Source organism: Scyliorhinus torazame, chromosome 1 (assembly GCF_047496885.1).
Source record: "Scyliorhinus torazame isolate Kashiwa2021f chromosome 1, sScyTor2.1, whole genome shotgun sequence".
In the NCBI taxonomy this organism is placed as follows: Eukaryota; Metazoa; Chordata; class Chondrichthyes; order Carcharhiniformes; family Scyliorhinidae; genus Scyliorhinus; species Scyliorhinus torazame.
Window position 1 is genome coordinate 313,099,633 of NC_092707.1, and position 19,459 is coordinate 313,119,091.

At 47.2% G+C, this 19,459-nt stretch overlaps 1 protein-coding gene across 4 annotated transcripts in view; it reads right to left on the minus strand.

Moving 5' to 3' along the window:
* cfap36 (cilia and flagella associated protein 36) overlaps positions 1-12,796 on the minus strand; it is a 218,362-nt gene extending 205,566 nt beyond the window's left edge. The window contains exons 1-2 of one of the 4 annotated variants that reach the window (XM_072507826.1): positions 12,564-12,775; positions 12,283-12,347 (exon numbers count right to left, since the gene is read on the minus strand). In XM_072507826.1, the coding sequence (XP_072363927.1) occupies positions 12,283-12,347; positions 12,564-12,705 (207 nt within the window). In that variant the 5' untranslated portion in view covers positions 12,706-12,775. Of the gene's footprint in view, positions 1-12,282; positions 12,348-12,563 lie in introns of all 4 variants that reach the window. The other 3 variants (XM_072507827.1, XM_072507829.1, XM_072507828.1) reach the window with 3 other exon arrangements.
* Between the last annotated feature and the right edge of the window lie 6,663 nt (positions 12,797-19,459).

The window sequence follows — 19,459 nt, forward strand, 5'->3', positions numbered from 1 at the left end:
GAGGAAGGCAGGCAGGGGATTTGGGTCTTCCGAACCTGATGTATTATTACTGGGCGGCGAATGTGGAGAAGGTAGGGAGCTGGGTCAGAGGGGTTGACTCCCAATGGTTCAGAATGGAGGAGAGTTTGTGTTGGGGGTCGGGATTGAGGGCGCTAGCGACAGCGCTGGTCCCGATGGCCCCGGGGAGATACTCAGGGAGTCCGGTAGTAATAGCTTTGTTGAGAATTTGGAGGCAGTTTCGACAGCACTTCAGGTTGGGGGCAGGGTCAAGGGAAATTCCGATTCAGGGGAACCATAGATTTGAGCCAGGGAAGTGGGATGGAAATTTTCGGAGATGGGAGGAGAAAGGAATTAGAACACTAAAAGATTTATTTCTTGGGGGTCGTTTTGCGGGATTGAAGGAGCTGGGAGCGAAGTATGGGCTGGAGCAGGGTGAAATATTTAGATACATACAGGTTCGAGACTTTGCCAGAAAGGAGATACAGAGCTTCCCAGTAGAGCCGGCTTCCACATTGCTGGAGGAGGTGCTGACGACAGGGGAACTGGAGAAAGGGGTAGTATCAACGGTTTATGGGGCTATTTTGGAGAAGGAGCCACTAGAAGGGATCAAGGCAAAGTGGGAGGAAGAATTGGGAGAGGGTATGAAGTCGGGGTTCTGGTGTGAGGTGCTCCGCAGGGTGAATGCCTCCACCTCATGTGCGAGGTTGGGGCTGATACAGCTGCAGCTGGTGTAGAGAGCGCACCTTACCAGGGCGAGGATGAGCCAGCTCTTTGAGGGGGTAGAAAAGGTGTTAACGTTGCGGGGGAGGCCCCGCAAACCACGTTCATATGTTTTGGTCCTATCCAAAGCTGGAGGATTACTGGAAGGAGGTGTTTTGGGTAATCTCTAAAGTGGAGCACATGAAACTGAACCCGGACACTCGGGAGGCCATATTCGTGGTGTCGGACCAGCCGGGGTTGGAAACGGGCACGGAGGCAGTTGTAGCCTTCGCCTCGTTGATCACCCGAAGGTGGATCCCGTTAGGGTGGATAATCAACCTCTCCACCCTGCGCCCTGGCGGGGGGACCTGCTGGAATTCTTAACGCTTGAAAAGGTCAAATTTGAACTGAGGGGAAGGATGGAGGGGGTTCTACAATTCATGGGCGTTATTCATTACGCACTTTAGAGAATTGGATCACATCGAACATTAGGGGGGTTGGGAGGAGGGGAACTGTATGGGTTAATGGTGACTATGGGTGATTCCTGATTCCTTTTTGTCATTTGTTTATGTTAACATGCGGGCCAATGTCTGGGGTTTGGTGGGAGGATGGGATCGTTGTTATTGATATGGGGATTTACATTACATTCGTTACTGATCATTGTTTATTGTTGGGTGTAAATTTGGGAGAAAATGTGAAAAAGGAGAATAAAAAAATATTTTTTAAAAACACTATACTCAGTATTCCCTCAGGGTATGACTTAAATACAGAAGTGGTGGCGTCCTCTGGAGTTTGATTTACACTGAGAAGTAATAATTAATCCTTCACTAACCTGTAGCCACCTGGGTTGGCCAACTCCCAACGTAAAATGGAGAACAGCAAAGGCTGAAGGGAAATTCAGCCAACACAGACAGAAACTAGCAGGTGCACGTTTACTGTGTATTAAACTCTGCAAAAGCCCAGACAGCATCGATACAAGCAGCCATCTACATACTAATGAGCAATCCCCGGGAACAATCGAAACATTTGAGATAAACAAGGCCAAGCCAAACTCCTCGGCGCCAGCAGGAGCCAACACAAAAGAGGTTAGCGGACACCTCAAGACCACCCATCGATCAGGGAACCGCTCCAGTATTGGAGAAATCGAACCAAGTGATTGGAACTATAAAGTAAAGCCCCCAAGTTCAAATCGTCCTTCTTGACAGGGTCACTCAGCAACACGAACCAACCCTTGACAGTGACCTGTTCAGCTGCTGCCAAAAGGCCGTAAGTCTCAAGTCAACGCTTGCTACGAGATATGCGCTCCTAGCTACCAGTCCATACCAGCTTTTGAATCTCGCAGACTCAGAAACCAACCGAAAAGCCATTTGTTCCCGTGACCTGGTGGGCCAGTCCGAAGCTAAGTATAGGCCTGTTAGTTGTAGAAGTAGCTTAGAAAGTAGCCTTTATGCAGGAGTAGATTTGACTGTGTAAATAAATGTGCTTTGATTTGAATCTTACTAATTGGTGTATTGAGTTATTGATCATTACTTGAAATTGAACCTCGTGGCGGTATCATAAAGATACCAGGCGACTCGAGAGCAAAGGTTATAAAACAGAGCCAATTGAACCAACCAAAGGTTAGCAACAAACCTGACTATATACATATCATTACATCCCCCTTTTTTAACATTTCTTTTCTGTTACAAAGGAAAAAATGTATAATATTGGTACATGTATAGGAATTTAACATGTAGTGAAAAATTAATAACGAAAAAGTTCAACAGGTAAGATGCACAAATTGAGACTGTCCTTAGTCTTCACTCGTGGTGTGTTGAAGTACCAACAAGTCATCATCAGGTGTTCGATGGTTGAGCCACTTTTGTTGTCTGACCTGGTCTTTTTTCTGTGCTTGTGGTATCGATTTTGTACGTCATTCGTTTTAAAAACTGGTTTGCTTTATTGTCTTGGAGCAAATACGAATTCATGAAATTCGTTGGCATGACATTTGTTTTGTCTGAATAATGTCCTGTTCTTCCTGGCATTGTTTTGGACTGTGCAGTTCAGCTGTCCTTCAGTTTCAGAGACGTACCATTGTGTACAATTCGTTGTTCCGTAGTTTCTGTTTTTGTGCTCAATAACTGTTCCTTCTGGATTGTTTGAGTCATTTTCAAACTTTTTAGTATCAGTGTCCTTTGTATTATTTGATGTCTCGTTGCACTTTATGATCTCAGGTTCACTTGAATGATCTGATGTTTCATTGATCTTGGTGACATCAGTCATTTCTGGTTGATCTGATTTTTGTGTAATTTCTTGGTGCTCCTCATCTGGAGTCAACTTCTCCAAGATGTCATTTTCTTATAGGTTGTTTAGAATAAATGAGGTCTCAATTGATTCATTTATTGTTTTACTCTGATCGTCATGTTCTTTTGTACAGTCGAGCTGAGATTTGTCAGTCTCGCTGTTGTCTTGCACATCTTGTATGCTAATTGTGATTACTGTCACTATTCACAAAGACAGTGTGTAGACCTTAATAGTCTCTCTAACTAGCTTCAGCAGTCACTCTTGGTACTATGTTATTATGTGGTACATTAAAATTTAAAGCTGCCCACTCAGTACCATGTTATGTTTCAACTCCTGGTAGCATGTTATATTGTGATACATTATAACAAGCTGTCCACTCCGTATACCATATTATATTATTCTTGGTGGTAATATGTCATGTTCTTTGTCTTTTGTTCCAGAATGGTCAGTCGAATTGATGACAAAGAATCCACCAATCATTAGATTGAAATAAAACTAATTTATTGTATAACGATTAATTAAATGAAGTTCGCACACACTATTGAGCTTTAGTTCATAATAAAGTAATATTGAATCTGTCTAGCAATAATCAATAATCTAATAGTCACTAATAATATCCTCGTGTTAACTCTCTAATCTAACGTACTCCTCATGCTGTTACCAGGCTTTCTCCTTTGCTAACACTATACTCAGAATTCCCTCAGGGTCTGACTTAAATAGAAGTGTCTGATTTACACTGAGATGTAATAATTAACCCTTCACTAACCTGACTATATACATATTATTACAGGGTCCACAGTTTCAGTGTGGCCTCGACTACTGGGCTTGATGTGTATTTTGCCGAGGGGGATGGGAGTGCTGCTGTAGCCAAGGCACGGAGGGTCGCTCCTTTGAAGGAGGCCTCCTCCATCTGTACCCATCCCCTCACTCTTTCCGCCGTTGCTGCTATGGTAGTCCTGCAGGTTTGGTAATGCCAAGCCACCTTTGATTTTCCTCCTTTGCAGTGTCGGTTTGGGAATTCTCAGGTTCTTACCCCCCCCACACAAACGCCATGATTAAACTGTCTATGTTTTGGAAAAAGTCCTTGGGGATGAAGATCGGCATGGATCTAAACAGGAAGAGGAACCTCGGCAGCACGTTCATCTTGATCGTCTCACTCTCCCCGCCAGGGAGAGTGGGAGTGCGCCCCACCGCTGTAGGTCCTTTTTGATTTCCTCCACCAGGCTGGTTAGGTTCCGCTGGTAGATTTGTGTCCAGTAGTTTGCTATTTGGATCCCCAGGTATCGGAATCTGGCGTGCTGGATTTAACAGGGCCAAAATGGTGTTATATCGATGGCAGATCAGGTTAGGGGTGCTCGATCCAGCAAAACTATGGGTGACCCATGAAGGCCAGGAATATTACTTTGAGACCCCAGAAGCAGCCAATAACTTTATTAAAGAGCACAAACTGGGGGAGAATGAACTTTATAGGGAGATGGAGGAGCCAGCACTTTGGAATATGGACTAAATTGGTAGAGTGGGGGATCGAGGGTGGGGGGGTATTTCTGTCCCCTCCTGCCTGTGGCGGTGTTCTTTTTCCGGAGGAGGTGACCTGCGGTTTTGGAGAAGGGGGAGGTCTGAGGGGAGCCTTCTACACAGAAGAGAGGGGAGGGGGGGCAAAGAGTAGGAGCTGCCACGCTGGTATACAGAAGGGAGGTGAGGGAGATGGCCGAGGGGGCAGGAAGAGAGGAACATGCGACATGGCAGTGTTGGAGAAGAGTGGTCAGGGGTGGAGAAGGAGGCCATCTTGGATGGCCCCAGTACAGGGCAAAATTAGAGGGGCAGAGCCAAAGGGGGAGGATGGTAGAGGGAAATGGAGGCGTAAACCCCCGGTAAGGTTTAGAACATGGAATGTGCGAGGGCTCAAGGGGCCGGTGAAAAGATCTTGGGTCTTCGCGCACCTCAGGAGTTTAACGCTGGGGTGGTCTTTCTGCAAGAGAAGCACCTCCACGTGAAGGACCGAGTTAGGTTAAGAAAGGGATTGGTGGGTCAGTCAGGTATTTCACTCGGAGTTTGACTCTAAGTCACAGGGGATGGCCATCTTGATGAACAAGAATACGGGGTTTGTGACTGCGAAGGAAATGAGGGACCCGGATGGGAGACATGGGATGGTGAGCGGTGTATTGGAGGAGACGCCGGTGGCGTTAGTGAATGTATACGCACCTAGTTGGGACAATGTGAAGTTTGAGGGGGTTGCTGGCAGCGATCACTAATTTGGCCGCGCACTAGTTGATTATGGGAGAAGCCGTTTAATTGAAATTTCTTTTTTTGGGGGGGGGGGGGAGAATAAACCCAGTAACTGCAGGTCAGTCAATTTAAGCGTGGAGAGAAAAATAAGTTTTCGAAATTAAAGTTGAGGCCTAAATTAACAGTAACCTGGATCAATGTGAATTCATTAAGGAAAGTCAGCAAAGCTTTAAGAGCAAATAACATTTAACTAATTTGATTGAATTTTTGATGAAGTAACAGAGAGGGTTGATGTGTTGTACTTGAACTTCCAAAAGGCATTTGATAAAAGGGACACTTTGCTGATAAACCGGTTACGTTAATTCCATGGAATAAAAAAATTGGATACAAAGTTGGCTAAGTGACAAAAAACAGAGTAATGGGGACGGTTGTTTGTTGGACTGGAGGAAGCTGTAAAGTGGGGTTCCTCAGGGGTCAGTCCGGGGACCACTGTGTTTCTCGATCTACATTAATGACACTATGCAGGTTACAATTTCAAAATGAGGATGACATAAAACTTGAAATTACTATGTACTATGACTTTAATAAGGCATTAAGGATCCAGAGTTTTATAAATTGCAGCACAGAGTATAAAAGCAAATTCACGGCGTACCTTTATAAAACGTTTGCCACATGAAAATTCTAGCGTATAGATGTGTTTAGTCATTGTAAAACTGGACATGAACATCTATCGCGGGAGTCAATGGGCAGCGCCGTGTGTATGTCACTCCTATAATGAACATCTGTTGTGGCTGTTTCTGCGAGCCGCAGTCCCTTCCACAGCTGGCACAGATGAATGGTGCTGGCTTGAGGTCGACTAATGTTTTTCTCTTTTCAGCAGGGTCTGTTTTCCATCACCTAGTCATTTTTTGGTGCTATGCTTTTCCCACGATATTCCTGACTGCTCATCTCCAGGCACTCCAGTCAGCAACGAGAGCTTCTCATGCATCGACTCGAATTCTGGTTGACTTGAAGTCGCTCTTGCAGACATCCTTGTAACACAGATGTGGACAACCTGTTGGTCTCATGCCAATAGCAAGCTGGCAGTAGAGCAGGTCTTTAGGGATGCAGCCATCATCCATTCAGCTCTTATGATCCAGCCAACAGAATTGCCACTGACTCAAGATACCAAACATGCTAGGGATTCCTGTATGCTGGCACAATTCCATATTTGGCACTTGAGATACCCAGATTCATCTGAGGCAGAGTTGAAAGCCGTTCAACCACTTTCTTGACTTCAATAAGTTGTCCATGCCTCGCCACCTGAAAAAGGAGAATGCAGAGAACACAAGCTGGTACATACACAGCTTTATAGTTTCCATTAGTTGGCCCGCACTCCAACTTTGACATGACAGCTGCAACTTTGGAAATCCTGTCGCTGACTTTGGCATCAAGGAACAGGATGCTGGCAATTGCTGATCTAAGATATGTGAAATTGTCAATGAACTACAGAGCAAAAGGTTGTCAATGCAGATTAAAGTGAGAGTCTCTACATCTTGCCCCATAACTTTGGAATTCCTGACACTGCCAGTCCAAACTCCTTGCAAGCCCAAGAGAACTGATCCACAAGCTGTTGCAAGTGAGCTTAAGTATGGGCTACCAGTCATCAGAAAACAGCAACTTACAAACTAGGGCATTATACACTTTGGACTTAGCACCTAATCTTGCCGTTAGCTTTGGCGTGCAGGTAGACATCTCCAACTGCTGATCTTGAAAGCCTCCAATGATGCTCCATTATAACAGAAGAAAAGTTTTCATGGAAAGAAGAAATTATACCCAGGAGTCCAGGTATGCACAATTTTGGATTGGATTGATTTATTGTCACGTATACAGAGGTACAGCGAAAAGTATTGTTCTGCGTGCAGCTCAAACAGATCATCCCGTACATGAAAAGAAAATACATAATAGGGCAAAATTAAGATACACAATGCAAATACATAGACACAGGCATCGGATGAAGATGTGTGAAGAGATCAGATCAGTCCATAAGTACGCAGCATTGTGGGGCCCCGGTATTGAGGTCTATCATGAAGGCGGTGCTGTTGTTTATTCTTACTGATTGTGGTTTATGGGTCAGGAAATCGAGGATCCCGTTGCAGAGGTGAGGAGCCACGTCCTAGGTTTTGGAACTTTGATATGAGCTTGGCTGGCATTATGGTGTTGAAGGCAGAGCTGTAGTCAGAGTCCTTGTTGTCGAGGTGGTCCAGGGATGAGTGTAGGGCCAGGGAGATGGCGTCTGCTGTGGTCCGGTTGCGGCGGTATGCAAATTGCAGTGGATCTAGGCATTCTGGGAGTATGGAGTTGATGTGTTTCATGAACAACCTCTCAAAGCACTTCATTACGCTTGATATCAGCGCCACCAGGCGATAGTCATTGAGGCACGTTGCCTGGTTCTTCTTTGCACCAGTATGATGGTGGTCTTCTTGAAGCAGGTGGGGACCTCAGAACGGAGAGAGGTTGAAGATGTCCGCGAACACATCTGCCAGCTGGTCTGCGCAAGATCTGAGTGCACGATCAGGGACTCCGTCCGGGCCCATCGCCTTCCGAGGGTTCACTTTCAAGAAGGCCGATTTGACTTCGGAAGCTGTTTTGGTGGGTGTGGTGTGTCCGGCGCTGCTGGGGGCAGTCAACAGTGTTTGATGGTTTCCTGCTCGAACAGAGCATAGAATGCGTGGAGTTCATCTGGGAGGGGTGCGCTGCTGCCTGAGATTCTGCTCGGCTTCACTTTGTAGCCCGATTTTCTGCAGCCGTTTAAAGAATCTGCCTATGCTGACATGACCAAAGGCCTTGGCAAGGTCTAGGAAAACAACAGAGTCACCTGCGCTGTTCACGCCACAAGTGAGCAAATCTGGTCAACTATCAGTCTGCCAGTTCTGAAGCTACAACAACTCGTTAGATGCGTGATGCCATGGTCTGCAATCTGGTCAGAGCAACATATCAGGGGCTGTTTAGCACAGGGCTAAATCGCTGGCTTTGAAAGCAGACCAAGGCAAGCCAGCAGCACGGTTCAATTCATGTATCAGCCTCCCCGAACAGGCGCCGGAATGTGGCGACGAGGGGCTTTTCACAGTATCTTCATTTGAAGCCTAATTGTGGCAATAAGCGATTTTCATTTCATTATCAAAGACCTCCCTAACAAGGAGACACCTCGGTAATTGTTACAGTCACTGCAGTCTCCTTTGTTTTTGTACTACAAGGTGACTATTTTTGCATCACTCATGTCCTGAGACACAAATCTTTCCTTCCAGCAGTGACACATGGAGATGCCACGGCATTTCAAATTTGATGATTTTAGGTGGAGTGCCATTGTTTCCTGGGGCTTTACCACTGGCAAGACGGTCAGTGCCCTTGTTGAGCTCTGCAATAGTGGGCTCACTATTCAGCTCCTCCATGACACAAAAGTCTGTAATGGCATCTAGAGCTTCTTTCATGGCAATGTTCCCCATTGCATAAAAGTTCAAGATTTTTCTCCGCCCACATTCCATCTGTTTGTTAGGTTCAGTGATGCTCATCCCTATCTTTGCCTTCTTTGAAGCTGATTTGGTTGCTGCTGCATTTTTTGCTTTCTTGATTCCTTCATACATCAGTCTTGCATCCCCGGATTCAGAAGATTGTGTGTTATTGCAAAATTATATCAAGGAACTCTAGGATCCTTTCTCGGCCAGTGGTACGGCAAACATTGATCCGAGGATGACTTCTTCTAGGTGGTATAGTTTCCTTGGCTAAGGTCTGACCTTGCAATAAGCAGCAGTAAGTCCTGCCATAGGTACAAGTGATGAAGGCATTGCTAAGAGTGGCAAGTTTGATGATGATGAGATGCAGCTGGCCCCAGTGGCATGATCTTGGATGTCAACAGGACACACACACACAATCTTGTACGTCTACAGGACATGCACACACACACAGCCCAGTTTACATATGTCACCACATAGAGGAACTACATGGTCTCTCTTTGTCAACAAGCCTATGTGTGGGAGAGGTTTACACACTGGGCTATCTGTTCACAATAGTTATACTGCTAACAAGTGGTGAGAGCTGAAAGCAAAAGGTGACAAATAGTCCAGCCACCAAGCACAACCCACTACACGAACACACTTGATGCATCGCATCAACTGAAGACACACAGACAACAAAAAACGTGTTATGGTTGCATTATTTCATAAAGACAGAAAACAAATTATTCGGAGTTCCATTTGATTTGCTACAAGTTGTTCTTAGCATAGACTTTCTCTACTGCATAGTGCCCTACTAACAAAATTACTACACAGCAAGGGAGGAGAGGAGCATCTTATTGAAGAATATAGATAATGTTTCTTAGTAAGGCGAAATCTCAACAGTATAATCTAAAGTAAATTATATCCTAGTCTGATCACATCATTGCAAAATGATGAGGTACCAGACTACTCATGTGATGTCACAAAGGGGACCTCCATTCAACTGTTAAAAAAGTCACATGAAACAGAATGTTTTACTGAAACCGATATTATTATATTCTTGGTAGCATAACAACAATATTACTGACTCTCCACCAAAATATCTATACATACATTTTAATGTTTATCAAACATGACAAACAGAACACACGTGTTGTGATAACATCTGTTAACACATAATTTCAACATGCTACTCAAAATCACAAGGATTGCCCTATCTCTAAAGATACACAAAATTTAGTTGGAACACAAATACAACAAAATAGTGCAGATACTAGAAATCTGAAATTAGAACAGGAAAATGCTGTTTGACAAAGCATCATTGCCCTGAAACATTAACTGTTTCTCTCCATGGATGTTAAATAAATAAATGATCTTTATTATTGTCACAAGTAGGCTTACATTAACACTGCAATGATGTTACTGTGAAGATCCCCTAGTTGCCACACTCCGGCGCCTGCTCGGGCACGGAGGAGGGAGAATTCAGAATAACCAATTCATCTTACAAGCACTTCTTTTGGATTTGTGGGAGGAAGTCTGAGCACTCAGAGGAAACCCACGCAGACACGGGGAGAATGTGCAGACTCAGTACAGACAGTACAGTGGCGCAAGCGGGAATCATATCTGGGACCCTGGTGCTGTGAAGCAACGGTGGCAACCACTGTGCTACTGTGCCGACCCTGTTACCTGACCTGCTTTTCTGTTTGACACAAATTGATAACAAAAATATTTCACTATTATATGTACAATTTAACTCTTTTACCATACCATGGGCAATTCTTTTTAAAAATATGAAATTGACTCCAGAGGCCTCCAAAATGTAGTCCTGCTTCATGTCAAAAATTTAAACTGGTTAATCTTGGCAGTTAATAGGTTCCAATGGAAACAAAGCAAAAAGTCTTAAAATGGTAAATAAAATTAGTAAAGTTAAAAAACATAATGGACACCGACTGATCACTTATAGATTTCCAGCATTTCTCTTTTATGTAACTGGTTCTACTAGTTGTTTTCACATAATCAACTTCAGGGTATTTTGTTGGAAAGTTGCCCCATTATCTAAACTGGCTGTGGGACCAGGATAAAAAAAGTGCTTCAAAGTTATTTTCCAAGTTAAAGCGTAATCCAGCAGTAACAGTAAAAATGTTCTGAGATGCCTCATAGAAGTTTTAACAGAGAACGACAACGAGCAACATAAGATGATATCGGAACAGGTGACCAAAAGAGGTGGGGGATGTCAAGGAGTGTCTTGAAAGAGAGAGAGAGATTTAGACAAAGAAGTTTCAGGAGTGAATTCCAGAGCTTAGTCCCTTTGGGGATGCAGATGAGAAAACTGGAGCAAATTTCTGCTCATCAAATACACTGAATGGTGTACAAGCAGTATGATGAATCAAAGGTAATAAGGTGGCAAGAGGCAATGGGTGTCATGAGGCAGCACTGTACCACAGTGGGTAGCACTGTCGCTTCACAGCTCCAGGGTCTCAGGTTCGATTCCCAGCTTGGGTCACTGTCTGTGCGGAGTCTGAAGGTTCTCCTCGTGTCTGCGTGGGTTTCCTCCGGGATTCGGTAGGGTTGCTGGGTTACAGGTGTGGGTTTGGGTGGGGTGCTCTTTCCAAGGGCCGGTCCAGACGTGATGGGCCGAATGGCCTCCTTCTGCACTGTAAATTCTATGTCTATGAGTATACATGTGGAATTTAACATTGTAATTTCAGATGATTCCACAAAGGTGCTGGATTTAAATGCAAAATTGGAAGAGGCCATGGACTGATCCTTGGGGGCACCAGAGATAAACACGCAGAAGTCGGAAGCCATTGCAGGAGATTCTCTTACTTCGACTGAAAGGATAATCATAAAACCGGGCAAACGTGGTCTCATTCAACTTGATAATAGAGGAGGATGTGGTGGATGTCAGATTGCAGAAAGGTCAAGTGGGATGAGGAGGGATAGTGAACATTGGATTTAATTTGTAACTTTGATGAGGACCATTTCAGTGCTGTGGCAGGGCCAGAGGCTGATTGGAGCACTTCCAAGGACTTTTGCAGAGGTGGCAGTTTGCAAGGGTAGAAGGGTCAAGGGCATATTTTTAAGTTTGAAATGGAGAGCACAGCACCAGAGAAACTGTTTGCAAAATCGACTATCATGTGGACCAGAAAGGGAAGTTGCATGATCAGCAGTTTTGTGGAAATTTCAGGGGAGCAGGCATGAAGGGATAAAAACTAGGTGAGCCGAAAAAACAAGGATCTAACATTTCAGTTAAAATTGCACGGTGGAGTGGCAATTTTGTTTGGAGTCCAATGGCTGGTCCAATAAAATGTATTCCCCATAAACAGGACAGCAATCTAAAGAGTACATTGTTCAGTAGAGTGAAAAGTTCCAATAAGTACATAACAAGTTTAAGGGACAGAACGTTTTCACCAAGCCATCATTATGTTTCAACAGGAATGTCAGAATTTTCAAGAATATACAAAACTTATTTTCCTGACATGTCCTTCATCGTGTTGGATTTTGCTGGTTTCTAAAACGTTGATGGACAGCAATGAGTAGATGACAACAGATAATTTCGCGAGGGACACTAAATTGCTCAATCGCAAACAAACGAACTCACCAAGTTCTTGTAGTCCTGATGGATTTCTGTATAAGATAATTTATTTTCTTCTTCATCATCAAAAACTGGGAAATAGAAAACAAGCATTTTCACCAGTTCGTCTGAGTTCACCCCCGAAAAAAAGTTCGCGCGTTTTTAAGGCTTTGTAAATACGAGATCCCATCTTTAAAGTAACCCCAACCAGCACGTCCCCGCGACACAAGAAATGTTGTGCTGACAATTCGCAGAAGGCCTGCAAAACTCTGCTAAATCACAAACTGCTAAAACCATATGTATATAACCTTTAAAATGCGCGAACCAAGGAAACAGCCAGCAGGACGGCTCCTCACCTGCACAGTTTTGTTCGATAAAATCGGTGACTGGAACAGTCCAACACGAGCTGCTGAGGAAGCCGGCGACCCCTTCCACCACCCACTCTTCCATTTTCCCAGAGCCCAAAGGGAAACGCCTGAACTGGGCCGCGCCGGGACCTCCATATGCCCGGATGCAAGCGGCCCGAACAGGTTTCCATGACAACCAACGAGTTTCAGCACTGAGAGCAACAACTCCTCATTCTTTCAAGATCAATCCGCAGACACGTCATCCCGCCGCACAAGCCCGAGTTTGTGGTTCTGGTGGTTTCAACCCCAAGCATTCCTTCAATGTTCGGCAGGGAAGGGGGGGAAAATTCCTTTGTCACAATGCGAATGATGACAAACTGCATAAATGTACGTACGTTTGTTTTTTCTGTTGACCAGCATACCAAGAACGGTGCACCTCGGAGTCTGGATACTGCTGCCCACCCCTATGTAAGCTTTTAATTTTTTTTTTTATAAATGTTTTATTGAAAATTTTTTCCCAAACAACAATCTTTCCCCTCTTACAAAGCAAACGCAACAATAACAATACAGAAATTTTAAACAATACACAAGTAACAAAACCCCTTTATCTTTGACCTAAACTAAACCCCCCCCTCCCCCCCTCCCCCTGGGTTGCTGCTGCTGGTCATCTGTCTTCCCTCTAACGTTCCCCTAGGTAGTCGAGAAATGGCTGCCACCGCCTGGTGAACCCTTGAGCCGATCCTCTCAGGGCAAACTTTATCTGCTCCAGTTTAATGAACCCCGCCATATCATTTACCCAGGCCTCCAGTCCGGGGGGTTTCGCCTCCTTCCACATGAGTAGGATCCTGCGCCGGGCTACTAGGGACGCAAAGGCCACAACGTCGGCCTCTTTCGCCTCCTGCACTCCCGGCTCTTCCGCAACTCCAAATAGAGCTAACCCCCAGCCTGGTTTGACCCGGGCCTTCACCACCCGCGAAATCACTCCCGTCACTCCCTTCCAATACCCTTCCAGTGCCGGGCATGCCCAAAACATATGTGCGTGGTTTGCCGGGCTCCCGCCACACCTCCCACATTTGTCCTCCACTCCAAAGAACCTGCTCAATCTTGCTCCCGTTATGTGTGCTCTATGTAGCACCTTAAATTGAATCAGGCTAAGCCTGGCGCATGAGGAAGAGGAATTTACCCTGCTTAGGGCATCAGCCCACATACCCTCCTCTATCTCCTCCCCTAGTTCTTCTTCCCACTTTCCTTTTAGTTCGCCCACCGACTCCTCCCCCTCTTCCCTCATCTCTCGGTAAATCTCTGACACCTTGCCCTCTCCGACCCACACCCCTGAAAGCACCCTGTCCTGTATCCCCTGTGTCGGGAGCAATGGAAATTCCCTCACCTGTTGTCTAGTAAATGCCCTCACCTGCATATATCTCAAGAAATTTCCCCGGGGCAACTTATACTTTTCCTCCAATGCTCCCAAGCTCGCAAAAGTCCCATCTATAAATAAATCTCCCACCCTCCTAATTCCCAACTGGAACCAGCTCTGAAATCCTCCATCCATTCTTCCTGGGGCGAACCTATGGTTGTTCCTGATTGGGGACCCCACCAGGGCTCCCCGCACCCCTCTCTGTCGCCTCCACTGTCCCCAGATATTCAATGTTGCCGCCACCACCGGGTTCGTGGTAAACTTTTTAGGTGAGATCGGTAGCGGCGCCGTCACCAGCGCCTCTAAACTCGTCCCTTTACAGGACTTTCTCTCCAGTCTTTCCCACGCCGCTCCCTCACCCTCCATCATCCATTTACGTATCATTGCCACATTGGCGGCCCAATAGTAATCGCCCAAGTTCGGTAGTGCCAATCCTCCTCTGTCCCTACTACGCTGAAGGAACCCCCTCCTTACTCTCGGAACTTTCCCTGCCCACACGAAGCTCGTGATGCTCCTGTCTATTTCATTAAAAAAGGTCTTAGTGATTAGTATAGGGAGACATTGAAATACAAATAAGAACCTCGGGAGGACCATCATCTTAATTGCTTGCACCCTGCCCGCCAGCGATAGAGGCTGCATGTCCCACCTCTTGAAGTCCTCCTCCATTTGTTCTACCAACCGTGTCAGATTAAGTCTGTGCAAGGTTCCCCAGCTCCTAGCGATCTGAATCCCCAGGTATCGGAAGTTTCTTTCCACTTTCCTTAGAGGCAAGCCTTCTATCTCTCTACTCTGGTCCCCTGGATGTATCACAAATAATTCACTCTTCCCCATGTTTAGCCTATACCCCGAGAAATCCCCGAACCCCCTCAAAATTCGCATAACCTCTATCATTCCCCCCGCTGGGTCCGACACGTATAACAATAGGTCATCCGCATATAACGAGACTCGGTGTTCTTCTCCCCCTCTAATCACCCCTCTCCATTTCCTGGAGTCTCTCAACGCCATGGCCAGAGGTTCAATTGCCAACGCGAACAACAATGGAGACAGCGGGCATCCCTGTCTTGTTCCCCTATATAGTCGGAAATACTCCGATCTATGTCGACCTGTAACTACGCTTGCCGTTGGAGCCCCATAAAGAAGTCGAACCCAGCTAATAAACCCGTTCCCAAACCCAAACCTCCTTAACACTTCCCATAAATACTCCCACTCCACCCTATCAAATGCCTTCTCTGCGTCCATTGCCGCCACTATCTCTGCCTCCCCCTCCACTGGGGGCATCATTATCACCCCTAATAGTCGTCGCACGTTAACATTCAGTTGTCTCCCTTTTACGAACCCTGTCTGGTCTTCGTGCACCACCCCCGGGACACAGTCCTCTATCCTCGATGCCAGTACCTTTGCCAACAATTTGGCGTCCACGTTCAACAATGAAATGGGTCTATAGGACCCGCACTGCAACGGATCTTTATCCCTCTTCAAAATTAACGATATCGTCGCCTCCGACATCGTCGGGGGTAGAGTCCCCCCTTTCCTGGCCTCATTGAACGTCCTCACCATCAACGGGGCCAACAAGTCCACATATTTTCTGTAATACTCCACCGGGAACCCGTCTGGTCCTGGGGCCTTCCCTGCTTGCATGCTTCCCAGTCCCTTAATAACCTCGTCCACCCCAATCGGTGCCCCCAGGCCTACCACCCCCCGCTCCTCCACTTTCGGGAACCTCAATTGGTCCAGGAACTGCCGCATCCCCTCCTCTCCCTCTGGGGGTTGAGACCTATACAGTTCCTCATAGAAGGTCTTGAACACCTCATTTATCTTTCCTGCCCTTCGCACCGTGTCTCCCCTTTCGTCTCTAATTCCTCCTATTTCCCTCGCTGCTGCCCTCTTTCGCAATTGATGAGCCAACAGGCGACTCGCCTTTTCCCCATATTCATACCTCCTCCCCTGTGCCTTCCTCCACAGTACCTCCGCCTTTCTGGTGGTCAGAAGGTCAAATTCCGTCTGGAGTCGTCTCCTCTCCCTGTACAATTCCTCCTCCGGGGTCTCTGCAAATTCCCTATCCACCCTTAAAATCTCCCCCAGTAATCTTTCCCTTTCCTTGGCCTCTGTTTTCCTTTTGTGGGCCCCAATGGAGATCAGCTCTCCTCTGACCACCGCTTTTAGTGCTTCCCATACCACTCCCACAGGGACCTCGCCGTCGTCATTGACCTCCAGGTATCTCTCAATACACCCCCGCACTCTTGCACACACTCCCTCATCCGCCATCAGTCCCACATCTAATCGCCAGAGTGTTCTCTGCTCCCTTTCCTCTCCTAATTCCAGGTCCACCCAATGTGGGGCATGATCCGAAACCGCTATGGCTGAGTACTCAGCTTCTTCCACCCTAGAGATCAACGACCTTCCCAAAACAAAAAAATCTATCCGGGAGTACACTTTATGGACATGGGAAAAGAAGGAATACTCCCTAGCCCTAGGTCTAAGAAATCGCCATGGATCCACTCCCCCCATTTGGTCCATAAACCCCTTAAGTACCTTGGCCGCTGCCGGCCTTCTTCCGGTCCTTGAGCTGGATCTATCTAGCCCCGGGTCCAGCACCGTATTAAAGTCCCCTCCTAAAATCAAGTTTCCTACCTCCAGGTCCGGTATACGCCCCAGCATCCGTCTCATAAATCCCGCATCGTCCCAGTTTGGGGCATACACGTTAACCAACACGACCTCCATTCCCTCCAGCCTGCCACTCACCATTACATATCTACCTCCGCTATCTGCTACGATGTTCTTTGCTTCAAATGCGACCTGTTTCCCCACCAAAATGGCCACCCCTCTATTCTTTGCGTCCAGTCCTGAGTGGAACACCTGTCCCACCCATCCTTTCCTTAGCCTAACTTGGTCCGCCACCTTTAGGTGCGTCTCTTGGAGCATAACCACGTCTGCCCTTAGTCCTTTCAAATGCGCGAGCACTCGGGCCCTTTTTATCGGTCCGTTCAGGCCTCTCACGTTCCACGTGATCAGCCTCACTAGGGGGCTACCTGCCCCCCTCCCGTGTCGACTAGCCATTACCTTCTCTAGGCCAGTCCCATATCCCGCCTCCGCGCTCCCGCTCGCTCCCCCAGCGTCGCACACCATCCCCGCCCACCCACTCTTTAGCCATTTCCTTTTGGATTTCCGCAGCAGCAACCCAGTTGTCCCCCCCCCCCCTTCTCCCTCCCTCCTCCCCTCCCCGCTAGATCTCTTTCTAGCTTGATTGCTCCCCCCATATTACTTCCGTAAGTCAGCTGACTTCAACTGACCCCGGCTACTCCTGCTCACTCCTCGACCCCCCCCCATGTGGGGAACTCCCATCCGCCTTGCGCCTGTCTTCCCGCCTTATTCTTTCTGGTGCGGGAACATCCCTTTACCTGACCCGCCTCTTATGGCGCAGCTCCCTTTCCCCTCCCCCTCCCCTTCCCCATTCTCCAACTATGTCCCGTCTTTCCCCCCTCACCGGCGCCCACATTTCCCCAATGTCTCCCCCCTTCCCTGTTTACTTCTCAATTAACTTCCACCGTAACATTAACAATAACATTTCCTGCAGCATCAGTCCCTCAGTTCCGATCCAATTTCTCTTCTTTGATGAAGGTCCATGCTTCCTCCGCTGTCTCGAAATAATGGTGTCTCTCCTGATACGTGACCCATAGTCTTGCCGGCTGCAGCATCCCGAACTTCACCTTCCTTTTATGCAACACCTCTTTGGCTCGGTTGAAGCTCGCCCTCCTTCTCGCCACCTCCGCACTCCAATCCTGGTATACCCGTACCACTGCATTCTCCCATCTGCTACTCCGCACCTTTTTAGCCCATCTCAGGACCTCTTCTCTATCCTTAAGGCGGTAAAATCGCACGATTATCGCCCTGGGTGGTTCTCCCGCTTTTGGTCTTCTCGCCGGAATCCGATTTGCCCACTCCACCTCCAAGGGGCCCGTAGGGGCCTCAGCACCCATCAGTGAGCTCAGCATCGTACTTGCGTACGCTCCACAGTCCACTCCTTCCACACCCTCAGGGAGACCCAGTATCCGAAGGTTCTTCCTTCGCGCTCCATTTTCTAGGGCTTCGATCCTTTCAGTACACTTTTTATGAAGTGCCTCGTGCGTCTGTGTCTTAACCGCCAGGCCCAGGATCTCGTCCTCAATATCTGTCACCTTCTGCTCCACCACACGGAGCTCTGTCTCCTGGGTCTTTAATGTCTCCTTGAGCCCCTCAATTGCCTGTAGCAACGGGGTCAGCACCTCCCTCTTCAGCAGCTCCACGCACCGTCTCACAATTTCATGCTCAGGCCCCCATGTCGCCTGCGCTTTCTCCGCCGCCATCTTGTACTTCTCTCTTTCTGACCCTTTGGTCGACGATTCCTCGCGCTGCAGCCGCCGCCGCCGGTTTTTTCCTCCTTTGTTTGGGGGGGACTCCCTTCTCACACGCCCCACACCGGGTTGCGTCGTCGAAAAATTCCCCGTTGGGGCTCTTAAAAGAGCCCGAAGGTCCGTCGGAGCTGGAGCCGCCGAAGCGTGCGGCTAGCTAGGCATCACCGCAACCGGAAGTCCCTTCAGTGGCCTTGATGAGGTCTTTTCACAGTTGTTCCCTCTGCTGCTATAATTCACCTTTGATACAGGCCCTCAGGTCAGCTTGCAGCTTTAAGCTTGCCCTTCCCCCGCCTGCATGCTGGAAGAGGCCCTGTTTATCCTGTAGTTGCAGCCAAATCTTTCACTGTTTCTGCGTGTGTCTGGCAACCAAGAGACATACCCTTCCTGGGGGACACTGTCGGGGGAATATTGCCGCCTTCTTCCCACACCGGGAAATGTCAAACAAATGCCGTGGGGGCCCTGTAAAAGAGCCCAGCTTTTAATTTATAATGTTGGACATGCAACCTACATTATCATGTTGCATCCATATTATCATAGCCCCTACTTTCAGATCTTGTCAAATACTTTTGAGATATTTTGACACCATTTAAAGGAAATCATGTTTTATGGATTCTCCATTTTCTACCCTGAAATAAATATTACATTTTTTTTTGCTCCTACCACCGAGAAACTGCTGGGCCAGAAATTTTTGGAGCACTGAACAGATCAAAGAACTTAAAAATTGAGTGAATTTGTGATAACAGGAAGCGACTTCCTGTTGTTACATCTGTTCTCATGTCAACAGTGATGCACGATCAATTGCACAAAGACTAAAGTTGGGTACAACTGTGGCTTTATATAATAGTCAGATGTGTGGCCTCCTGCAGCTGGCGAAATGGCAGGGCACTGGAGGTCATGCATATTTATACAGTTTTCCATGGGCAGAGCTAGCCGGCAGGATCTACCGGCGAACCTGTTGTGCTGCAGGTCCTACTTTACATCTCCTATTACAGTGGTTCACCACATTCACCCCCTGTTAAAAATGAGTCGGGCGGCGGTGACGTGAAACT